The 23403-nt window shown below is 56.0% G+C and overlaps 1 protein-coding gene across 9 annotated transcripts in view; it reads right to left on the bottom strand.

Annotated features, from left to right (window-relative positions):
• Positions 1 to 3980: 3980 nt before the first annotated feature.
• Positions 3981 to 23403, bottom strand: part of SIL1 (SIL1 nucleotide exchange factor) — a 101800-nt gene continuing 82377 nt past the window's right edge. For 8 of the 9 annotated variants that reach the window (XM_075164064.1, XM_075164061.1, XM_075164060.1 and 5 more), the window contains 3 exons: positions 9104 to 9200; positions 6737 to 6901; positions 3982 to 4454 (listed from right to left, as the gene is read on the bottom strand). In XM_075164064.1, the coding sequence (XP_075020165.1) occupies positions 4104 to 4454; positions 6737 to 6901; positions 9104 to 9200 (613 nt within the window). In that variant the 3' untranslated portion in view covers positions 3982 to 4103. Of the gene's footprint in view, positions 4455 to 6736; positions 6902 to 9103; positions 9201 to 23403 lie in introns of all 9 variants that reach the window. The other variant, XM_075164067.1, reaches the window with a different exon arrangement.

Raw genomic sequence — 23403 nt, 5'->3', positions numbered from 1 at the left:
GCGGAGGTGCGGTGCCGCCCCGCAGGAATCTGCGGGAATTCGGGTCAGCGGGACGGGAGTCACCGCAGGGCGACGCGCCCGCGACGCCCCACACCTCTGCTCGGGCATGGCTGCGCCGGGCAGCGCCTGGGGCAGGACGGGCCTGTCCCTGTCCCTGTCCCTGTCCCTGTCCCCATCCTGTCCTGCCCGCAGCTGCCGAGGGAGGGGCGGGCAGCGGGGCAGCAGCCCTGTCATTACCCCGTGCTGTGGACCAGCAACGCCATTTCGGGAGCAAGCCTGTCATTAGCGGGGACACCAGCCTGGGCCGGTCTTTATGGACAGGGAAGTCAACCCAGTGCTTGCCTGCTTCTCTGTCACCCTCTGGGGACGCGTGGGGACAGGCGGGGCCTTGCACACCGGGGCAGGGCAGGCAGGTTAGCTCTGTTTCAGGCTGCAGCCTCCGAGGCTGAACCTTGGTCGTGGCTGCCCACAGGTGTCCCCTGAGACCCCACGGCTGCCACCACCTCCCCCTGGCCCTGCCCTGGCACCCTGGATGTGGTGGCTCCTGGGACCCGCACCAGCTGCGGCCTGGGGGGACCCCTGTGGCCACCCCCTGCATGGAGCGGGGCCACCGCAGTGCCCGTCCCCCTCCAGCTCCCCTGCTCCTGCCTGCGTCGTGCCCATCCCCGTGGTATCCAGGCTCTGGTTGCTAGCGGATGCACACACTTGTGCATGGCCCTGCCAGAGCTAAACGACCTGGGTAATCATCCGTGTTTTACTTAATGCACTCAGCGTTCAGTATTTCCAGGTGATTTGTGTTAATTTGTTGTATTCAGCCACCGCGGGGAGTTGCGCTGGGACCAGTCAGTGCCTGGCAGCTCGGGGGGCTGCGGCACAGCACGGCCCTGGGCAGCACCCCACAGCCGGGACCCCCCTGCCTGCAGGGACCCCCCCCAGCCGGGAGGAGGTGAGGGCTGGGGTCAGGGAGGCGGGGAGGGCTCTCACTCCTAATACAGCAACAGCCGGGGCCACGGGGTCTGGGCAAGAGCCGAAATGGCCTTTAGCAAATAAACCCCCCGATGCAAAGGTCTGTGCTACCACCGCGCTCGGGGGCATCAGGCAGAGACACGAACTAGCACCAGTAACTAACTAGCAGTGCACCCCGGGGTGGGGGGTCATGGGCTGCAAACACCCCCCGATGCAACTGGCTCCCCAAAATGCCTCGGCCCCGGGGTCAAGGGGCTGCCGCGCTCTGCGGGAGCTGCTCCAGCAAACCCCAGCACTGCTGCAGGGGTGCCCTGGGCAGCCGGGGGCTCCCGCCCCCCCCGTTCCAGCGCAGAGCCTGGAGCCCTTTGGGAAGGGAGGACGTGGGGTTTGGCCGCAGCTGCTGGATGCGAAGGTCACGGAGCAGCAGCCATGTCAAAGGCCCTCGGAAAGCCTTTGCACCGCAAGTGGCTTCAGCAAGCTTCCAAATGGCTTTTTAAATTTTATTTCTTTTTTTTGCTGCCTTTTAACATTATGCGCTGCCCCGGCTGCAGGAGGGAACGTGCCGGCGGGTGTAATGACTCCGCAGCGCTCGGCCCCCCGGCGCGGGGCTTCGCCGCTGCAGAGCAAGGCCCCGCACCCCAGCCCCGCGCTCAGCAGGCGCTCCCGGCCGCACCTGCGGGCACCTGCAGCTTCGGCCCGCGCAGGCGTCGCGGAGCACCCACCCCACAGGAGGGGCTGCCCAGAAACTTTGCAGTTTTAAGACTTTCAGGAGTAGGGAGTGGGGTTTTGACTTGGGGGGTTGAACAGGGAGGGTTGGTTGCTGCTGAGTTGCTGCTGCCACCGGTTTTCTCCCTGCTCAGCCCCTAAGTAGGTGTTGAACCTTCCCCACCTCGTTAAACCCAGCTGTGAACCAGCGACGAGGCCAGGCAGGGCTGGAGAAATCCGTGCGCTGCTGCCCCCTGCGCTGCTGCCCCCTGCGCTGCTGCCCCCTGCGCTGCTGCCCCTTGCGCTGCTGCCCCGTGCGCTGCTGCCCCCTGCGCTGCTGCCCCCTGCGCTGCTGCCCCCTGCGCTGCTGCCCCCTGCGCTGCTGCCCCCTGCGCCAGCTCTGCTCCCCGGCTGGAGACCTGCTTCCCCCCGGCAGCGCTCCAGGGTTCAGGCTTCATGAAGAAAAGCCCCTTCACAAGCTCGCCCTGGCCGTTGCCATCAGTTTTATATACATTTTTTTTTTAACCTACAAAGCAAAACCCCAGCAGGACTGGCTGGAAATGCATTTCAGACAAAAAAAAGAAAAAAAAAAGGAAAAAAATCTTTTTTAATCCCAGCAAACCAGCCTGAATTGAAACCCAAAAAGAGAATGACAAAAAGAAAAAAAAAACAAACAGTATTTATAATTAGCCACTATTTAACAGTGACCACTGACATGCTGGAAATGGTAGCCAGAAATATTTTAGCATCAAGAAAGGCTAATAGCCTTGAAATAGGCCACCCGCCCGCCGGGGGAGCTGCCTGTCCGTGTTCGCAGCGGGGGGGTAAATCCCGCAGCCCCTTGCAAAGCCCCAGCGGCGTTTGCTGCGCGGGCAGGGCCCCGGCGGTGGCAAAGCCCCGCGGGTGGCAGGGCGTGCGCGGCGGTGCAGGGGCGGCCGCAGCATCGCTCTGTGACCGAAAGCTTCGCAGCCCGGCGCTGGGGCACCCCAACGCTCCCCCTGCCTTCACCTCCCGTCGTGCCGCTGAGCAAAGCCCGTGGGGAAAGAGCTGCTGCCCCCCCAAAGCCGCCGTGCTGCCTGCTCCGTTTCTGCAGACCCCCAGTCCCGGCGGGGCTGACTCTGCTACCAGCTGCCCCGAGGACACGGGGTGCGGGGGATCCCCCCCATAGAGGAGCGGCACCTGCAGCAGCCGCTGGGGACGGTCCCCATGTAGGGCACCAGCCGCCCCGGCTGTGCGGGCCGGGAGGAGGCAAAAGCCTGGTGGGAAAGGTCCCCTCGTGCCCATGGCACCGGAGGGGACAGCAGGGTGGAGCTCTTCCTCCTCCTCCTCTCCTCCCCTCTCGAACCAGTGGAATAGATCGGATCAGCCCGACGAGGAGAGGGCAGAACACCTTCCCCAATGGACCGTCCAGCGCGAGGAGCACCTCAAAGGGGGGTCATGGGGGAAGGGGGCCTGAGCCCAGAGGAAAGAGAGAAGAAGCTGCACCTGGAAGAGGTGTGTGAAGGGGGATGCCCAGCCCGGCACAGAAAGCAGAGCGTGCTCTGCATCATGGATGAAAAATCCTTGGCTGGCCAGCCTCAGTCCCTAGAGATCATCATCTTGGAAGCCATCTCCAAGGGCAAGAAGAACGCAAGCAGAAAGACTCAATGGTTTGCTGAAGGGCAAAGTGTGCTTCACCAGCGGGCTGTCCCCTGTGACGGAAGGAGCGGTTCCATGGCTGTACCACACCAGAGCGATGTTTTGACCCCCCGCTCGCTGGGCGGTGGCTGCGGGAGAGCTGCCGTGGTGGAGCTGCAGGACCTACAGCCTGGGCTTCTTGGAGGTGGTCACGGCCGCAGGGACTTGACCGAGGGATCGTCCTGCTCCGAGCGAAGGCTGGATTAGAGACCTCCAGGGAGCCCCTCCAACCCACGTTTCAGGGAAACGACACTCCATCCTCCCGTACAAGCACAAAACGATCCGAAGGCAAGCGGCGCTGTGGGAGTCACACAAAGCGAACAGAGGATCACAGACACCGCGGGTCATCACCAGGCAAGGACAAAGGCAGAGCAGAGCGGCGGGACAAACGCTTCCCTCTGCGCAGCAGAGCTGCCTAACCAGGACGGTCCCACATCCCCTGTCCTTCCCACCCCAGTAACCCTGCAGACAGACTGGGAACGCTCAGCCATGTGCAAGGCACCGTGGTTGGAGAGTGACGGGCAACGTAAGCCGAGACTCCACCTCGATGCCTCTCAGGTATATACCTCTATTTCTCCAGCAGTACCCTATGCAAAAGAAGACACGCCCCCAAACGCGTATGTTCTAATAACGAAGCTGTTGGCACAGTGGTGGGATCTCATTTAGTCCGGCAGTTTATTCATTTACACTGGTGCCATCAAAACTCACGCTGTCGCCCTGAATTATCTGGAATTGAACTGAATCTACAGCTATTTTCATCTTAATTCCCGAATGATGGTATTTACAGAGCCAAGGAGTTCCTTGAAGTAGCCATCTTTGTCACCTTCCCTTTGCTCCTCTGCCGCCAGCTCCTCGTACTCGCTGCGCAGGAGGCTGAGGGTGGTGCTGAGGGCCGGGTCCCCCCGGTAGCGCTCCTTGCAGAAGGCCATCAGCACGCCCACCGTCTTGAGGACCTTCTCCCGAGTGTCGTGCTCCGGCACGGCCAGCAGGTTGGAAACGACCACGCACCAGTCCTGCTCCACCACCGCCGGGACCAGCTTGACTTGCCGGTACTGCTGGATTTTCTCTTCCATTTGATCTCCGTGCTGTGAGTCCTCAAGCAGCATCTGTGGGAAGTGGTGGAACATGGATTAGTATCCCTATCGGAGAGCGACCGCTCCCAGGAGGTGACAGATTGCGGGAGAGTAGGGTGCACGTCCCAGAACACCTGCCTCGGAAGGTGCCTTGCAACAGAAGAACCAAGACGAGGTTGTGTCCTGGTTCCCTGTTGCCCGTGCATGAAGCTGGCCACAGGGGCTGGTTGCCCACCCTGGAAAACTCTCGGTGACCGGGAGGTTCAGTATCGCACAGGGGAGGGAAGCTCAGCAGAAGCCCTGTAAAGTCTCTGGGTCTGCTGCTTGGGGCTGCTGGACAGGCTCCTTCAGCACCTAACAAACATCACCGCTTGGCTTCCTGCTGCTCTGTGAAGAGACGGAGAGCTCTGTCTCCTCCAGCCACGGCCAGACCTTCCCCTCCCAGAAAACCCCAAATACTGAAATTCTGCGGGGTCGGTGCCGGGAGCAGAAGGGGACGGCGGGGACAGGGCGGGCAGGGCTGCCGGCTCCTTGCCAGCCAGAGAGACCTGCTCCGCGCAGCGCCGGGGCCGGGGGAGGGAAGGGGGACCTCCTGCCAACACCCCGACACCTTTCAAGGCTTGGGTGGTGGAGTGGCCCCGCTCCCCGACGGAGCACTCCTCCCGGCTTGGCTGGTGGCCCCTGTGATAATTACTGTGTCTGTGCTTCACTAATTAGTTCTGCTGCTCGCCTCGGACTGCTGAAGGCAGATGAGGGCTTCGGTGAGGCTGGTGAGCAGAAATCCAGCCCTGGGGAAGGGGGAGGGCGGCCAGCGTGCCCAGAAGCTGCCATGCGAAGCGGACAACCCCGTCCCCGGGGGCCGAGTGGGTCCCCAAGGGCACCCGTAACATTTTCTCTGGCCTGTTCATCAGCTTGGCAATGGACTCCTGCCGTCCCTGGGCGGCTGCTGCCGGGAGCGTGGTCGTACTGATTTACAGGACAGAGCGGGGACGAGGAGGGACAACGCCGAGGAGACCTCCCCTCTCCTGGTCCCCCGGGAGGGCCGCCTGCTAAACCCCCGCTGGCCACGCAGGATTTGGGGTAAAGAGGAAAGAAGGCGGTAGAAAAAGCCCTTCAGAGCCCCGGCAATTCGTGCTTCAGCGCAGAGAGCTGCCGAGGGGAGTTTACGATTTTCAAACCGACCTATGTGACTGTCACCCAGCCACCCCAGATCTGCCACCCCCCTCGGACCAGCCCCGCTCCCCGCCGGGCACCGAGGGCTCTCCCATCTCCTCCGCAGACTCGGAAAGCGAAGGGGCTCGGATTGATACACGGCATTCCCAGCCCGAAGGGCAGCAAAAAAAAAAAAAAATCATTGTTTTAACATAAACCCGAGAATTTGCCGGGCCTGCGGACTGCCCCCGGCCGCAGCGGAGCTGGGAACAGATGGGGCTGCCGGAGGAGCGGCTGTAAAACACGCGGCAGGAGTGAACGGGAGCGGTTCGGGTAAAGTGCCCACGAAGGCTCCCCTTCCACGCGAGACAGACAGGATCGCCGCGCGTTAGAGCCAGTACCTGATAAGATTTCAGGCTCGCTAAAATAATTTGTACCTTTACAGAGTCTCCTGGAAAACAACTGTTTTAAAACGCAGACGTTGCTCTGCGGTGCCCGAAACCCAAGTATTACAGCAGTAATAATCTGCAGGGCAAATTGGCCATAAACTGAGTGAAAGTGGATTTAATTTCCATTCTCTGGAGTAAGAGAAACACACAGACTAAACAACAAGCGATGGCAAGGAAAGACGGGTTTTAAAATGACATTTACGGCAGTAATCCAAGGTATTTGAAAATAAACCACTTAACATTGCGGGCTTGGCTCCGGCGAGGGAGGTGTAGGCAGGCAAGGGGCTCTGCAGCAGGCAGGGGCTCTGCAGCAGGCAGGGGCTCGGCAGCAGGCAGGGGCTCGGCAGCGGCGGCTGGTCCCCGGGCGCTTGGCTGGCAGCCGGCGCTGGACGCCGCAGCCCAGCTCGCTGCAGTCCGGTGCCTATTTTCCCTACTCCGGTCCTTGCCGTTTTGTTATTTAAACACCCTCGGGTGGAAACAGCGATGGCGGTTTAATGAAAAATAAAGATTGAAGCTCCCAGGCACTCGTACCCCACAGCAGTGGCCCGTGGGCTGGAGGGAACTCGCCCCAACAGCACGGACCAGCACCGATGCTGGATCGGCCCCTCCTCACCCTTGTCCTGCGAGGATGCTCGACGGCCCCTTTAGCTCAATGAGGGGGTGAGGGTGGGGAGTGCCCGGCCGGACCCCGTCCCCTCCCTCCCGGCTCCTCACCTTCTCCACGATGAGGTCGTAGAGGAGCGTCACCACACGGACGTGGAGGGTCTCCATCCCCTTCTGCCTGAAGAGGCTCCTGAGGACCTGGAGTCCGCCCAGCTTGAGGAACTGCTGCTGGGCGTAGGGGAAGTGTCTCAGCATGGAGGACAGCGCAAAGAGAGCCTGGCAGGGAGAGAGGTCCATCAGCACGGTGACCACGGCTGCCACCTCTCTTCGTGGCATCCCATGGGGACAAGAGAAATGCTCCAAACCACTTGCGCAGAGCTCCCCAGCATACGCATTCAAACCTCTCCTCGCCGAGGGGCGTCTCCGAGAGTCCCCTCTTCTCCTGATCCCAACCCTCCCCGGCGCTGCGAGGCTGCCCGAACTTGGGTGGCTTCCACCCAAGCTCCAACCCGGACTGTCACCGTGTGTGCTAGAACAACAACCCGGAGGGACCTGTGGCCAGCACCCGCACAGACCCACCGCCATTGCTTCTCCTCGCAGTTCGCCCCCACTGGTCCCCAGAACAGAGCCCGACTATGGGCTAAGGACGGGGCGAAGGGGGGGTCCAGCTCTGCTCAGCAGAGCCCGATCCCCTCGAGATGATTTGGACGCCTGGGGAACACCCTCTCCCTCGCGGCCGGAGAACAAGACCATGATGTTTCCCAGGACACAGCCCCAAAACAGGGTCTGTCGTGGTGCAGCATCACGCACCGCCAGCGAGAGACACCAGCACGCCTGCATTTGCCTCCTGGGCCTTGAGCGGCACGGGGTTACCGCTGAGGAGGCAATTAGGGGCCAACCGGCCGAACCTCACACTCCTCTGGTTTTGACAACCGCGGTTTGCAGAGGGGACGGGCTGACGCCGCCCGGGGCTCATCTGGGCGCCTGCCGGCGAGGTGGACCGTGCTACCCCGCTCTCTGCGGACAGATCCGAGCTGACAGCCGTGTCTTCCCCAGTCCCATTTGTTTCTATTTTCCATCTTCCGAGTTGCCGCTGGTGAATCGGAGGATGTTTCCGTCTCCTTTTTTAACCATAGGCCAAAGGACAGGGGAGGGAAGAAATGCACTTTTGGCCTCGCTGCTGCACACCGCTGCGAGCACCGGGGTGGAAAACCCACCGGAGCGGGAGCCGTGCCCCGTGCGGGAAGGGGCTGGGGCACCGACCTGCCCTTGGGATCCTGGCCTGGAGAGAGGCAGCATGGGAACTGGAAATTAAAAGCCTCCGTCCTCCTGGAAAAGGTGGTTCAACCCTCGGAGGCTCTCGTAAGGCCGCATGTGAACGTGGACAACACTGAGCTCGTCCCTCTTGCTCTTCTCCAGGGCTGCCAGTGGGACGCGTTCAGGCTCACTGGAAAGAATGGTCCCACGCCCACCACCCAGGGGTTCAAGCGATGCTGGTGAGGGCCTCTGCATGCCCAGCCATCCCTCCCCACCCCAAAACGAGCTCCGGATTGCGCCACCACACTCCCGGGAGGAGTTTCTGGGAAGGGAGCATCCCGTGGTGCACTTCTCTGGCCGGGATCTCCTCACCCCCGTGGCCGAAAGCAAAGGGGTTCCCCAGCCTCCCCCGTGCCTTTCACTCGCTGGAGGACTCTTACCACGGACTAAAGGGGAACACGTTTGTGGGTGCTTGTTCAAAGACACGGCAGCACACCGCCGTTTGCGTAACAGCGGGAGCATTAAAGATGAATGAAAGAGCTGGTGGTTCCCTCGCCCCGCCGAACCCCCTCTCACAGGAGGTCACCGTGTTAAACGGTGGGGTTTTCGGGAGCAGCCAGATAATTTTACGGCCCGTAAACATAGGCAGCATCACATGCTAAAGCGAGGGTAATGCGAGCTCATGCTCCAGGGAGTACGGCGAGGAGGGAGGGAGGTGGCGAGGAAGCCCCCACCCCGAAGGACAGCGCTGCACATTCGGCTGGGGGCTCTCGGCGCTGCTCGGCTTGCTCCAGAGCCACCGCCAAAGGCAGGACACGGGGCTGGCTCCAGCAATTAGCTCCTTCCAAACGTCAGCTCCCATGTTCGTTAGTCTCTGATGGTGATGCCTGCCACGGGGACCCCCGCCTTTCCTCCCAGAGCAGCCGCAGCTCCGAGCCCTGTCCCCCGCGGGGCTGGCAGAGCTGCCACGCGTGCCGCTGCTGGCAGCGGGGGCGAGACCCGCAGCGCTGGGAGGCCAGCGGGCACCGGCCAGCCAGGGCTGCTGGGGGTGGCCTGGCACCCAGGGCCACTCCCCTGCACCCCTGGGGAGCAAAGCCCACCCAGCGTGGGGAGCAGCGCAGGGTCCCACACTCTCACGATGTCGGCGATGTCCCGAGGAGCGCTTACATCGAGTTCAGCACAAAACCGGCTTTACCCAGCGGTGCATCCCCACTCGCTCACCTTCTTCTTGACAGGCAGGGGTTGTTCTGTGGCCAGAATAACCAGGAGCTTCTGCAGCGCGCCCCCCTCGATTGCTTCTATCTGGACTTTGGGGTTGCTGCAGGGAGGAAGCAGAAGGCAGGTCACCAACAGAGAGGGGCATGGCAGGGTGGGGCGGGCGCCGGGTCTGCCTGGGGCAGCACCCCGCCGCGGACACGAATCCAGGCCGATCCCGGAGCAAACCCCCCCGGCTCCCACCGACCGCAGTTTGCGGTTATGGAGAAGGTGCGAAGCCCTGCAGGCCACCTCAAACACAGCACACGACCGATGCAACCTGAAATGATGGCAATGGAGCTGGGGAAGGGCACACCGGGCCCTCCGGGCCACCCCACCACATGCCCACGTCCTACCCGTCTTCCCCTGACAAGGAGCCCTCCCCGGCGTTTCCCTCGCAGTTGTTAATCCTCTCGCTTCGCATCGCATCTATTCCTTAACAGCCTTTTATATTTCAGTTCTTGCTTTCCCCCTCTTGTGCTCCTCGCTCGCTGTTAACGTGCTGATTTATTTAAATGCTCCTGTGCTGCAGCGCCGGCCCTCCGGCTCACCTCACAAATTACTCCTGGTCTCACCACCCACACACCTCTCGCATCCAGCGCTTTTCTCCAGGGACTACAAATGGCAAAACCCATCCTTCTGTCTGCAAGAACCAGGCTAAAATTCCAGGTCTGGATGTGAACAGCTGCCCCGGGCGCAGGCAGATGAAGACAAGCCTTGCCCCCGTCCCTCCTGCCCCTGGCTGCCGGCCACGCAGACGCTTTGCAAACCACTTCTAGTACATCTCTGAAGATGGCGGGGAGGTTAGACGCTACAGGCTCCCTCTTCGGCAGGACTTTCACAGTCGGAGCACAACGTACTGGCTGTCTACGTCCCCGATCCAGAGTCTCTCGCGCTCCGAGGAAGAGCTCCAGCACTTCAGCCTCTGCTCGACTTTGAAGCAGCAATCGCATTGTGGCCAGACAAAGGTCACGCGCCCCTGCTACAGCAAAACACCCACAGCTCTTACCGCTACCAGAAAGCGGCCGGAGCCGCCAGTGCCAAGCATCATCCAAGAAATAAGAGAGGCAGAGGCAGACAGGGTCATAAAAAAAACAAAACAGAAGACAAATGGACTTGGGCAGGGAGCAGCTTTGAATTAAGCCCATTGCTCCCAAAAATACAGCAAAACACTAAGCTCATCTATGTCAACCAAGGTGCCAGGCAATCCCTCCAACCCTCCCTGCTCCATCCTGGCTTTGCTTCTCGCACCATTAGGAGTCATCCACGGCTCAGAGGCGGCAGATTTGGTGTGCAGGTTCCTGACTGCAGTTACCAGCTGACCCCAAGGCAGGAAAAGAGGGATTGTTGAAAGCCACCTTTGATTTCTCCTTCCTCACCCCCTTGCTGCAGCAGGCACCCTTCCCAGGAGGGGGACATCTGCGACCTGCCCGGCCAGGGCAGGAAGGAGAAAGAACGAACCCAGGGGCTTCAGGATCCTCCTGCAGACAAGATTTTCACAGCGTGGTCCACACATGCGCCCGCACACCTCCGTGTGCCGGCACTGCGGCAGCCCCAGCATCCCTGGGAGCAAAACAGCTTCTGGCAGTGCCTGGGTCCAGGTGGGACCTGATGCAAGCACCATGATGAGTTTATCCCCCATCCTCACCATGTCAACAGGCGCAGCAGAGTCTCCTCCTAGAATCATTAAGGTTGGAAAAGACCTCTAAGATCATCGAGTCCAACCATCAACCCAACACACCATGCCCACTAAACCATGTCCCTAAGCGCCTCATCTACACGTCTTTCAAATACCTCCAGGGATGGTGACTCCACCACTTCCCTGGGCAGCCTGTTCCAAGGCCTGACCACTCTTTCAGTAAAGAAATTTCTCCTAATGTCCAATCTAAACCTCCCTTGGCGCAACTTGAGGCCATCTCCTCTCGTCCTATCGTTGTTACTTGGGAGAAGAGACCAACCCCCACCTCGCTACAACCTCCTTTCAGGTAGTTGTAGAGCGCGATGAGGTCTCCCCTCAGCCTCCTCTTCTCCAGGCTAAACAACCCCAGTTCCCTCAGCTGCTCCTCATCAGACTTGTGCTCCAGGCCCTTCACCAGCTTCGTTGCCCTCCTCTGGACACGCTCCAGCACCTCCATGTCCTTCTTGTGGTGAGGGGCCCAAAACTGAACACAGGATTCGAGGTGCGGCCTCACCAGTGCTGAGGGGCACGATCACCTCCCTGCTCCTGCTGGCCACACCATTTCTGATACAGGCCAGGATGCCGTTGGCCTTCTTGGCCACCTGGGCACACTGCCGGCTCATGTTCAGCCGGCTGTCAACCAGCACCCCCAGGTCGTTTTCCTCCGGGCAGCTTTCCAGCCACTCTTCCCCAAGCCTGTAGTGTTGCCTGGGGTTGTTGTGGCCGAAGTGCAGGACCCAGCACTTGGCCTTGTTGAACCTCATACATTGGCCTCAGCCCATCGATCCAGCCCATCGATCCAGCAATAGGCTGTTGTTTTCCACCTCAGCATGGTGGGAAATGACCCGGGTGGCCAACCCCCTCTTCCTGCAGAGCAGTGATGGCATCTCTGATGGCCTGGCCTGGGCTCTGATTTTGGAGAGTCGGGAGTCAACGCAGGCAAACAGCATCAGCCCCAAAACCTTCAGCTGCCCCCAGGCAACCCCTGGACGCAAGGCAATTTCCCCCGAATGGTCTCACCTCCAGCCATACCTGCAGTCACGCGGACAGCCACGGCCCCTCCAGCATGGGGACGGCCCAGGGACAGTGCTGCAGCCCCGCAGCATCATGGCACCCCGTCCAGCCTCAGCAACCCCTCCCAGGGCAAAGACGGGAAGAAGCGTACGAGGGTGGGATGGAGGACAAAGAGCTCCCAGAGCACCCGGGGGTTGGCTGAAGACCGGTCTAACATATCCCAGCAGACGGAAATGTGCTAAGTGTGACCCTCGCCTCAGAAGAGCCAGAGATAAGCAATATCTGTCCTACAGAAGTGAATGAACCCTGCACCTCCTTTCGGAGCAGAGGGATTTATAAGCCAGGCTTGTGATTAGACTCCTTTGGGTGTCCCCAGACATGACACCTAGAAGGCAGCAAGGAAACGCAGCAGTGAGGAGCAATACACGTACCAAAGTCGCTGAAGATGGCCTCAGCAGCGAGTTGGGGACAGCGGGTGCTCGAGCTGGGACGGCTGAACACTCACGACAACAGCACGAAACCTTCTCCTGCAGAGGCTGGGCAACACCGGCGCAGCCGCCGGGGCCGTGATCAGAGCCCTGCGCATCTCCAAAACCCACCCAGCCGCTACAGGAGATGCACAGACAGCCCTCCTGCTGTGCCAGGCTCCGCTGCAAACCAGGCAGGAGGGGGAAGAAGAGTTTTTTTTCCAGCTCTGTTTTTCCAGCGATGACAGCTTTGGTCTATGCCTGTGTCTGTGTACGGCTGGGTTGCGCTTGTTCCTGCTTCGAGCTTTTCTAGGCAAAGGCACGGCGCGGAGGTGCGGCTCTGCCTGGCACATCATCAGCCACGCTGTCAGACACGTTTTCAATGCGGGGGCTCCGTGACCGGTGCGAACGAGAGGCAAAGAAACCACAGCTGCATTTCCAGACCCCAAGGAGGAGCTGGCAACTCTGACGCTCAGAAAAATACAACTTCTGATCCGAAAACTCGACCAAATTTCACATGCAAGTTACTCCGGGAAAGGGAGACCAGCGTCAGTGCAGAACAAGTTTGCAGGCAGGCACTGTTCCGAGTACAACTGCACTGAAAGGAGGCTCTCCTATGCTGGAGACCTCTTAGTGCCATTCAAGGAAAACTTTGAGTTTGGGATATCCAAGTTATTTTGTAACATCTATCTAAAACAAATAATAAAAACTTTTACAGCAAGGGACGCAACTGAAAAATTGGTATGCCTTTTAATGCTTGGTTGGTCACCTGGAGGATTAGATCTAATTAAAATCTCTGAACCGTGGAGTTCTTGCCAAGGAGCACCTCTAGAGGTTAGGAAGCCTTCCTGGACGGTAGGCGTGCTGCTCACTTCTCCATGTTTCTGTTGTTTAATGTCTCTACTATCAATTGCCCGGGCTTCACGCTAACAAAAAAGCTCGTTTGAGAGTTTGGAAAACTCAGCGCAGTTCTGTACAAATTACACTGTCAAGCCCAGGGAAAAGCAGCCTGAACAAAATAAATACAACGAGACAGACTGTGGAGCGCTCGCATGGGAAATTCAACCTGTGCTAATCTGCTAATGGATGGGGGGATAGTGGCACCAGCAAGGAAATTCACTGAAATGAAACTCTGAGGCCGGGACAGAGACTGAATACAGCCTGCGATGACACCCCCCGCTGCTACAGGGATGGCGGAGATTTGGGAGTGCTCAACGGATGAGATAAACCAGCCTCAAACCTGGGTGAGGAACAGCCACAAGGCTATGGGGGCTCCACACAAGTGCCCTGCTCAGGTTCAAGCGGCTTCCCCAGAGAGCCCCTGCGTGTGCTAAACGCAGACCCGGCTCGCCCTGGGAGGACCACCCCGACTGCAGGGCCACAACACGTCCCCTCTCGATGTGGCCCTCACCACACGTCTGAGGCTCTCGTGCCTCCCAGCCACGTGGCCCACGTCCATCGCATCCGTGTCTCTCTTATTTTGTTCCTGAAAAGTAGAAAGCAAGGCTGGGTACAGGTTCATCGTGACTGATCCATGCAAGAAACCGCCTAGGTGCTAGGACAGGCTGGGGTTAACGGGCCCACTGCTGGCGTTCACGCTGGCCAAGACGCATTGAGCAGGGGTGAAGAGGTCAGGGAGACCGGCAGGAATCCCTACTGCCCACAGGTGCCCACGCCGCCGTCTCTGAGCAGCTCCTGACAAAGCTCTGTCCCTTGCAAGATGGGCTTCGTCCTTGGACAGAAGATCCTGAACTTCTTGAGATCTCACGATCCATCCCAGATCGTGAGATGAGCTCTGAACTGCTCTGGACATGGGCCCCAGACCCTCTTGATACGGATCCTGGACACAACACCCTCTTTTCCAGGGTGCAGTCTGGGGTCTACTCTCTGTGCTTTCAATTCCCAACCCAGGCTGATCTTCCGCCCAACTCAAGATGTCCCTGCTGCCTGCAGACCTCCCTGCTTCTCCCCACCTCTCCCAGGGACCTCCGCAGAGGGGTTCAGTGCAGCGACGGGGCTGCCACCCACGCCGTCACGAGCACACCGCAGCACTTAAGACGCACCTTTTTGACCCCAAGACAAACAACATCTATGTTTCCCACTGCTGCCTCCTTCCGAAACTCCTGGCGTTGTGACTTTGCCAAACACAAGTGTAACGTGCCACTTCATCAGCCCAGCACGTTTCCCTCTCAGAGGCTGGAGGAGGGTGACTGTGCCCTTTGGTGGAGAGGGGAAAAAACAAAAGCAGGGGAGGGAAAGCCAACAGAAAACCTCCATCTGAGCCTGCCTGCTGCAGCTCGCAACGGCAGAAGGAAACACTCCATTTTCTGCCAGTTTATATTTCCCTGCGTTGGAGTTACAACTTCCCACGAGGGGCCAGAAATTATTACAGTCAAGGCTTGTTTGCCAAAACACCGCAAGCCTCAACAACGCACGGAGAGGGGAGCAAAAGTAATAAAAACAAGGGCTGACGCGCTGTGATCAGCACTACTGGAGTAAAACTGAAATGAAGTTGCCGCCGTGCCCCAGCGACCGGTGACAGGTCCTGCCTTGGGCGGGTGGTGGAGGCAGAAGTGGGACCTGGCATCTTCCACCAGCTGCCGGGCTGGGATGTTTGCTCCCCTCTTCCTTTTTTCTTCCATTAAAGCTGTTTGTGGAAGCAGCAAGACCTTAGGACGGGGAGGACCGGCCAGAGGACCCACCAGCACGATGGAGGCTTCCTGGAGGAGACACGGTCTCACACGCTGGGATCAGAGCCCTCCAAACGGCCTCTCCACGCTGTAGCTTGTAACCCCACACGCTGCAACTCCCCCACACCTTGCTGTTGGGCTGGTAGGGACCTGCTCGTGGGATGGTGCCGTTTCTCCCTGGACGTTGTTTTGGGCATGCCAAGGAGCAGCACCGGCACGGGGGACACAGCCGTTGCTCCTGAAAATCCAGCATGGGCTTCTCTGCCACTTTCACTGGCAAACTCATTACACGGAAGCAGCTCCCATTTTGCTGAAGAAGGGGTTTTTTAAGAGTACTGTCCATTAAGAGATACCCTTACCTTATTCCTCCTGGGATGACCCCAAGTACACGCGTACAAATTTAGGAGAGACTTTTCAAAGTTTTTCCAGACCGCACATGCGAGGGGCGTGGGAAGACTGAAAAGCAGCAACACAGCCCTGAGGCAACAGCGGCTTTTGAGTTAGACAGAAACTTGCAACACGGCAGCAAAATTAAATTTAAATTAAAAAAAAAAAAAAAAAAAAGAAAAGGAAAGCCAAGCGGTGCGGAGGAGGGACCTGGGGACTCGGAAGCACAGAGCAGGGCAGGCAAGCAAATGCCCTCGTCTCTATGGCTCCAGCAAGGACACACACAGAATATTTATTTCTTGGTCTGCTTGTTGTACAAACCGCATAAGACCCTAGGAAAAAAAAGGGTCACCCCCTTATTCTGAGCATCCTGCGAAGCCAGAGAGAAAGACCAAAAAGAGGCGCGAATGGGGTGTGCAATGGAGGGGATGCTCCTGCCGCTCTCGTGGCCACCGGCTGCTGAGCTACGCCAGCATTCTCCCCAGGGCACAGGGAGAGCTTGTGCTTTGATGAAAGCCTGGCGTGAAGGTGAAAAGGCATGATAATCACCGGGCTAGACAGGACTTAATGGGTCTTTTCTCTCGTCAGAACCAGCGGTCTGCGATGCCGCGTGGGAAATCAAAGCTGGGGATCAAAGTCTGTAAGTCTGTGAAACAGCCTAAAAAATTTACTACCATCTATTTAGCTTGTGCTATAACCTGAGGATCAGAGAGAGGCAGCAAGGCAGCATGGCTTACCTTGCTCTCCCCCTCCCTCCAGCCCCCCTCCCCAGCTTTCACTCCAAAATCCGTTAACGAAGAAAATGAGACGCTTGGCTCGCAGGAGAGTGAAGTGGCTCAAGCCCGAGACGTGCCTACGATGGCATTACAGCTCCGAGCCTTGCCTGGCTTCTTGTGCCTCTCAAACCTTCACACCTGGGTAAGAATTTGAAAGGCAATGGAAAAGGTCATTTTTGTGAGTCCTGGAAACCAAAAGCCATACAAGCAGGGTCACACATGAAAAGGTCAACACCTTTTTCAGGGGCCTCTGTATTTGGAGGATTTCTGACAGCTCTTGTAAGTACATTCACATTAAAATTATCTGACAAATAATAGATAGAGAGAGAAAACTGATCATTACGATGTCAACGCTTAAAGGTTTGACTGCAATTCAGTAATTCCAGCCTGAACTATAGCCATAAATCTGAGACTCTGAACAAGGGCAGAAAAAAGAGGCAGGATGATCAGCAGCTCATTAATACTTGCACGACTGAATTTTAGATTGCAGGTTTAAGGGGAAAAAAAAAAAAAAAGCATTAAAATAATGTAAGTGAAGTGGCACATGCAGAGAACACGCTTTCCTATTGCATTCAAAGCACTGGCTACGGCATGAACTATCCCCATCGGAAATGCCTGCGGAGCAGCTGCAGCGAGCCCAGCCGGCTCCGAACCCACGACTTCCCAGGTGCGCACCGGTGGGCTAGATCTCCTTCCGAACTTTGTTCTTAAGAAGAGGATAACTGGGACAACTCAATGCGAACAATTCTGCAGCCCCCCCCCTCCTCTGAAACAACCACCCTGGCTCTGCCGCGGGATGCCAGCAAATGATGCTTAAGCACAGGGTTGGCAAATCTCTTACAAAAATACATATTTAAGAGAGAGGCTTTCCATTATTGCAGAGTCCCACACTATCGAAAAGGAGATGGGACATTTGCACGCACAATATGAGATGTACAGGGTAATAATAAGATAACCCCAACCCCAACAAGGCTGCCTGCGACTATTCGGCGTTAGGAGGAGGAGGGAGGAAGCACAGACACCCCCAAAGCCCCCACCGAGGTCCGCATGCAGCAGAACTGGCCTAGAAAGCCTCTTCTCTGAGCATCAGCTCAAACCTGAGTTTATCACAGACAAAGGCCTTCAGAGCTACGACTTAAGGAGATTAAAAACCACCCAGGAAAATGGAGTCCTAAGTAGTTGTGCCGATCAAAATTCAGCGAAGAAGAAAGTGGGGGCGAGGGGGGAAAACCTGACAAAAGGAAAACTCGGTTTCAATAGGCAACACAATGCAACAATTTTGTATGAAAGATGTGAAGCATAAAAGAGATGTTAGATGTTCAAAAGCACAGAATATAGGAGAGACCTTAAAAAAAACCCCGAGAAGATGAAAATCTCCACTTCAATGCAATGCTGCCTTCTCACTTTCTACCAAGCCAGGCGCTCAGCGCAGTAGCGGGGGAGCAGCAGCATCCCTGTGAGAGCAACGCGTCTCAACGTGACATAATGAATTACATAGATGCAAGTATGGTTTTTAATGAGCAATTAGGTTATCGAGTATTTGTTGCTAAGAGGAGAATAGAACTGCAGAGAATAAGTTGGAGCTGAGTATATGATTCTGTGATTTTGACGGGCTAATGTGATACTTAAACCGAGGGAGCGTGAGTCACCCCAGAGAGGCAGAAATAGCGTGGAAGACTGCCTGGGAAAAGCTGGCGGAACCTTGGCTTGCTATCGACCATGTATCTGCGTCCCAGGCACCAGCAAGAGATAGTTGAGCTTCTTACAAGCCCTGCAACATCCCTGCTGAAAGCAGGAGGGCTATAATGTCCCATTAGGGACAAGCCCTGAGCTCCCTGGGGACACGGCGACATCGGGTTTAACCAGGGCAAACTCTGCTCTCAGATACACGACGTAACTGGGAATTACCTAACGTGAGTTCCTGGCCCTTTGCAGTCAACGATTTTGAGTTGGAAGCGCAGAGCGGAGCTACTTCTCGCGGTGCGGCCAGGGCCGAGAGCCGTCGGGAGCCCCGCGGGGAGGGGACCCAGCTCGCCGAAGCCCAGAGAGGGCAAGGCTAAGGCGGCTAATACTTTGGAACGGGAAAAAAATCAGACGAGCTGCATGCTGTCATGTAGCAGAACAGATGGATAATTAGATTTATATGAAGAGCTGTAAAAGTAAGTAATTAAATAAAAATACAGAAGAGCGAATCTGCCTCAGCGAGACACCTCGTAGGGGTGCAGAAAGCCCCAGCCACAGGGGAGCGGGTGGCAGAGCCAGGGCACTCGTTGGGGACAACCGAAACGAGGACTTGCCCAAAGCATGACTGCTCCGGAGAGGAGCGATGTGAACAGAGGGACCGAGCCGAGCTGCAGCGAAACCCCTCCTCCTCCTCACCTCTCCGCCGAGCAGAGCAGAAGAGTGAATAGCAGCTCTGGACAATAAAATCCTAGGCGCTATAACAAAATCAGCTGCGCCAGATTGTTCTGCTGAACGCACACAAACAACAAACTGACAGGATGTATTTATATCCGTAGGGAAAAAGGTACCATGAAAACGGGCTGGAGGTCGCACACAGTAACAAAGCGAGCCCAGGCAGGAATCCCACCGCCCCGGCACGTGTGAGGCTCCCGAGGACACCCCCAGAGCCCTTCTCTTCTCCTGACCCTCAGCTGCGCCAGCTCTGAGCTTTATTTTGGTGCCAGCCCCCTCAGCTACACGAACGTCATCGCTGGTCTGCTTTGGAGGTGGCTTTGCGCACCTGAAGCCCCCACCCACGCCAGGGCGAGCGGAGGGGTGCAGTTCTCAAGAGCCTCAGACACCAGCTCAGCTTCCACGAGTTTAATCAAAGACCCAGAAACCATTTTATGGTTAAAAAGCAAAGGTTTGGGGATTCTCGGGGCTATCGCCATCACCCTGTCAGCACGGAGCCGGAGGAGCCTGCAGAGGAAAGCGCATGAAACAGCACCGTCAAGGCTAGCCCATCTCCTCCGTCCTCCCGACGGTGAAGGATGGGCCCGTGCAGTCCCCTCTGGAGGGTTTGTCAACCCGCTGTGATTTAAGGGCTGGACTGGGTGGCTCACGCCCCATCTCCAACGATCAAGGGAACTACGTGAGCTCTCTTGCGGCACAACGTGTTGAATGACTGATTCTTTCAGGTAGGTAGGAGCAAGCGCTCCACGGTGCATGGAGAAGGACATCACAGGAACTCCCCCCAGCGCTCACTCACCCAAACTAATGCTTTATTTTGAGGCATAAATCAACCCTAAGGCTATATGTGCCATGCTTACAAAACAGTCCCTATGCATTTCTGAAAGCCTGTTATTTTACTGTAGGTCAAATGCATATCGGTGCCTAAGGATGGGGTCTGTTTCATCAGAGGCTGCATTAATAAAAAGCGAGCGATTCTCTACGAGCGCAAGCAGAACTCATTTATTTCCATGCCATTTTAGCCATAGCCCACAAAAATTGTGTCGATTTCTTTTCAAAAATCGCAACGCAGCAAGGAACAAGAACAATATTGCAGGATTAATACCATGTCCTTGAGCTCATCCAGTGTTTTTCATCACAGGGACTTCAAAGCACCCCCTGATTTATAGATGGGGAAAGCGAAGCGCTCCCAGGAGCATCGGCAGCCGCACCAGGGAGCAAGCAGGAGTGCTGGGCTCCTGCCTCTCTGCTCCTCCCCTTCTTCACACTCCTTTTCTCTCCACGCCTCCAGCCTCCTGGCTCCAAAACTCAACTGGCCTAGGATGGTGGCATACGCAGGAGCACCCATGGTCCTACCTAGCTCTTTGCTGCTGCTGCAGGACCCCTGAACAAGGCCCTTCTGCGACAGTAACTCCCAGTGGGACAGCTTTGCACAGAAGCATCCCTGCAAGACCTGCCATGTCGCACTGAGCATAATTCAAGGCATGCAAAGGTACTGAAATATTCCAACAAAACCTATTCACACACCTTAGGTAACATGAAAACACTGCAAAAAGCTGTCTGAAAGCACCGCAAGAAGAAAGCCTTAGTGCTAACTGCCAGGCTCCTAACACTTCGGCTTATATCCTCCAGTGGCAGCGAGTGTCTATCTAACGCATCCCACTAACAATCTTGAGAGACATTAAAAGGTAGCCTGAGGCCACGACCTTCGATTGTTATTCGCTTTGTTTGTTTTCTTGCTCACTTGAGCTGATTTTTCTTTTAGACAAGTGCTAATAATATTAAAAAAGAAAAAAAGAAAGCCTTTGCCTGGCACGTCCCTGTTGGGAACGCCAGCGGAGCGCAGGCACTCTCCAGCTCTTCCACGAGACACAAAGCAAAGTGTGAGAACAGGCACTTCGCTTCTCTCCCTTCCAGCAGCATCTCCACGCTGCTCTGTCCTATTTTAACCCTGCCATCTGTTTCCCAACTCTCTGCGTTCCTCCCGTAACCGAGGAAGGCAGTGCATTACATCAAGCAAATCTTTCTATCATCTCCCACCCGTTTTGCTTACAGATCTGCCCCGGAGCACCCCCGGGCACCACGACGGAAGATATTGTTCTTAAACAACCCATCCGCTCATCGCTTACCAGCCTCATCTCAACCCACCCCACTCCTCTACAGGGAAGGGAAGATGCTGGATCGCAGGGAGAATCACACCCACTGCAATGTCATGTTTTAAACTCTGGCTGTTCCTAGTCCCACCGGGTTTAACAGTGCTATTAGAATCATTTTAGACTAGAAAAGTAGATTTGTTTCACTGAGTCATGATTCAAAAACAAGACTTTGCTCCATTTACAAAAGCAAATCACCGTCTTGCAAATGCCAAGCACAGATTTCAGCTCCAAAAGCGACGCCTGGGGAACGCTTCCAGCCAGAAAGAGAATGGAAAAGCTGCATCTGCAAAAGCTGGGAAACCTTTTTTTTTTTGATCTGGTTTTCATAAACAGAAAGCATGACCTGTGGAACACCAGCTCCTGGAGAAATCTAACGAACTCATTCCGCATCAAGCGACTTAATCACGCGTGAATCGAGGGGAGAGCGACAGCAGGAGTGCCGCCACGGGACCAGGGGCTGCGATGCTGCAACGCAACCCACAGACGATTCAAGCCAGTTCCTGGGTGGGAAGCCCTCAAGGACAACTTGGGAGTCACAGAAAGCACCAGCAATTCTTTCTGATTCTGATTCATCCCTACTCAAACACCCACATGCCACGGCAGAGGAGGCTGGAACTGCTACATTTAGGATGACATTTAAAAATCAAGGTTGTGCTGCTGATGGTCATTAAAATCCAACAGCATTTTTCAGAAACAAGTGGGTACTCGCATCGGTGTCCCTGCCAAATATCAGCACAGCAGTAATTTTTCTAGCAACTTCAGTTAAAAGATAAAGGAAAATTGTACCCACCTATAAATACCGTTATTACTGTTGTTGTTTTTTAAACATTCACTATATACCTTCATATTTTCTAAAAAAAAAAAAGACGGAAACATTTCCCCAAACCTTTCTAAGCGTCAGATTCATCTCACTTAACATTAGACACCTAAAATTAAGACATCTAGCTGGGACGAGCTGCCGGGGCTCCCTCGGTGACGTGTTCCAACCCGTGGTCTGCGCATCCCTGGAGACCCAACCACTGTTTCTGTATTTCCACGGGACTTGCCCAGGCTAATCCAGAAAGGCAAGCCTACAGTCCAAGGCTTTAGATTTGCTCTAAAGAGGGCTGCATCTATTTTGAAAAGTGTCTGAGGAATTCACGGTCACCCGTAGCGAGCAGAAATGATGATCTGCGCTGTGGGAGACGGGGCTGTCTTTGACTCCTGTCTTACGATGGGATAATTTGTCTTTTGGAGGCTCTCTTTGTCTCCTTGGAGGTTTCTTTGTCTCTCTCACCTGGTTGGAGATGGAGCCTGGATAGTTAGCTCAGGTGGACACACTCGTGAAGGAAGACTGAAGCTAGGTGATGTGGATCCCATCTTCAGAGAGAGGGTGAAGGAAACACCTACAAATGCCTGAATCAAGCTGCCAAGGAGTTAAAATGACCAAGCTAGCCAATAAAATATGCTAATAATGCAAGGAATTCATGTGCATAGATAAGAAACAAAGCCGCGGCAGGTACCACAGGTAAACTGGATGCTCAGAAAGGGCTGGAGCAAGGAGAGGAAGCATGTTCAGAAGGGAACATTTTGCATAAAAGACGCAGTGGAATAAGATAATTATGCAAGAGGAAGGGAATTTCAGCAGTGTGTCCTACATCACTGACGGATGGAGAGAACGGATACCTTGACAAAGAAAGGTGACATGCCAATTAAGTTTTAATGACCCTAAAGGCAAAGAGAAAAAGCCCTCATCTGCTGCGGTGGAGGAGGGAGCCAGCAGACAGACTTAGTCTGGCAGTGAAATGGTTAGGAAAAACCAGAAAGATCTTGAGATGAACACTGTCTAATGGAGAGCAGTGATACAGGCATCAGAGGTAGGTTCTGCAAGGCAGGAGATAAGGGCTTAATCACCAAGGCAGAAGAAAGCTCTGAGAGCTGAGAGTGGTTGTGGAAGACGAGATGCCTGGATTCAGAAACAGCTTGAAAGTGAAGGGTGAAGGAGGAAGCGGGGTTGAATTTAGTCAACGCTCTGGAACTGTGGAAAGACATACGCTACGCAAATGTTAGTTGTGATGATCACTTCCCACTGCTAGACTTCGTTAAGAGAGGACGGGAAGGTGACGCAACCAGAAGTTCACACATGTGCTGCGAAGGCGCAGGAGAGAAGACTTGCCAGTAATTGCTGGGATGTAAAACCCAGTCGATGGCAGCCTAGTAAACAAATCTGGGTCTGCGTTCCCACCTCGTACCGAGGGTCTGCTGAGGGCACGGTGCACGCCACCGGGTGGTCTGCCCGCCCTGGGGGTGACGGGTGCTGCGTCTGCCTTCAGAAGCTGTAGATGGTTAAGGAAATCACTTCAGAAACTGATGGTCCTAAACCGATGCTTCCTGCCCGAACAGACACTCGTGAACCCACGTGGGAGCACCCTGAACTGAGCTGGTGTGGAGCACCTCCTTGCCAACATCCATCAGCTCAGCACACAGCAGTCAGACTGATTTTGGGCAGTTTACACTAAGGAGGTTGCCATGGCCTCCAGCTGAGTACACAAACCCTACGAGATGAGAAGACACCATCTCTGCGCTAATGACTAATGACACAAGCGCATCACCCTCCCTTGGCCATCCCCTGGAGTGTGAAACGCTGGCCTCCTTCCCAAGCGGAGCTGCTATTACCTCCCACAGACAATATCCACTACGGATTTGTG

This window comes from Calonectris borealis, chromosome 15, assembly GCF_964195595.1.
Source record: "Calonectris borealis chromosome 15, bCalBor7.hap1.2, whole genome shotgun sequence".
NCBI lineage: Eukaryota > Metazoa > Chordata > Aves > Procellariiformes > Procellariidae > Calonectris > Calonectris borealis.
This window is presented reverse-complemented; position numbering and strand designations above follow the sequence as displayed.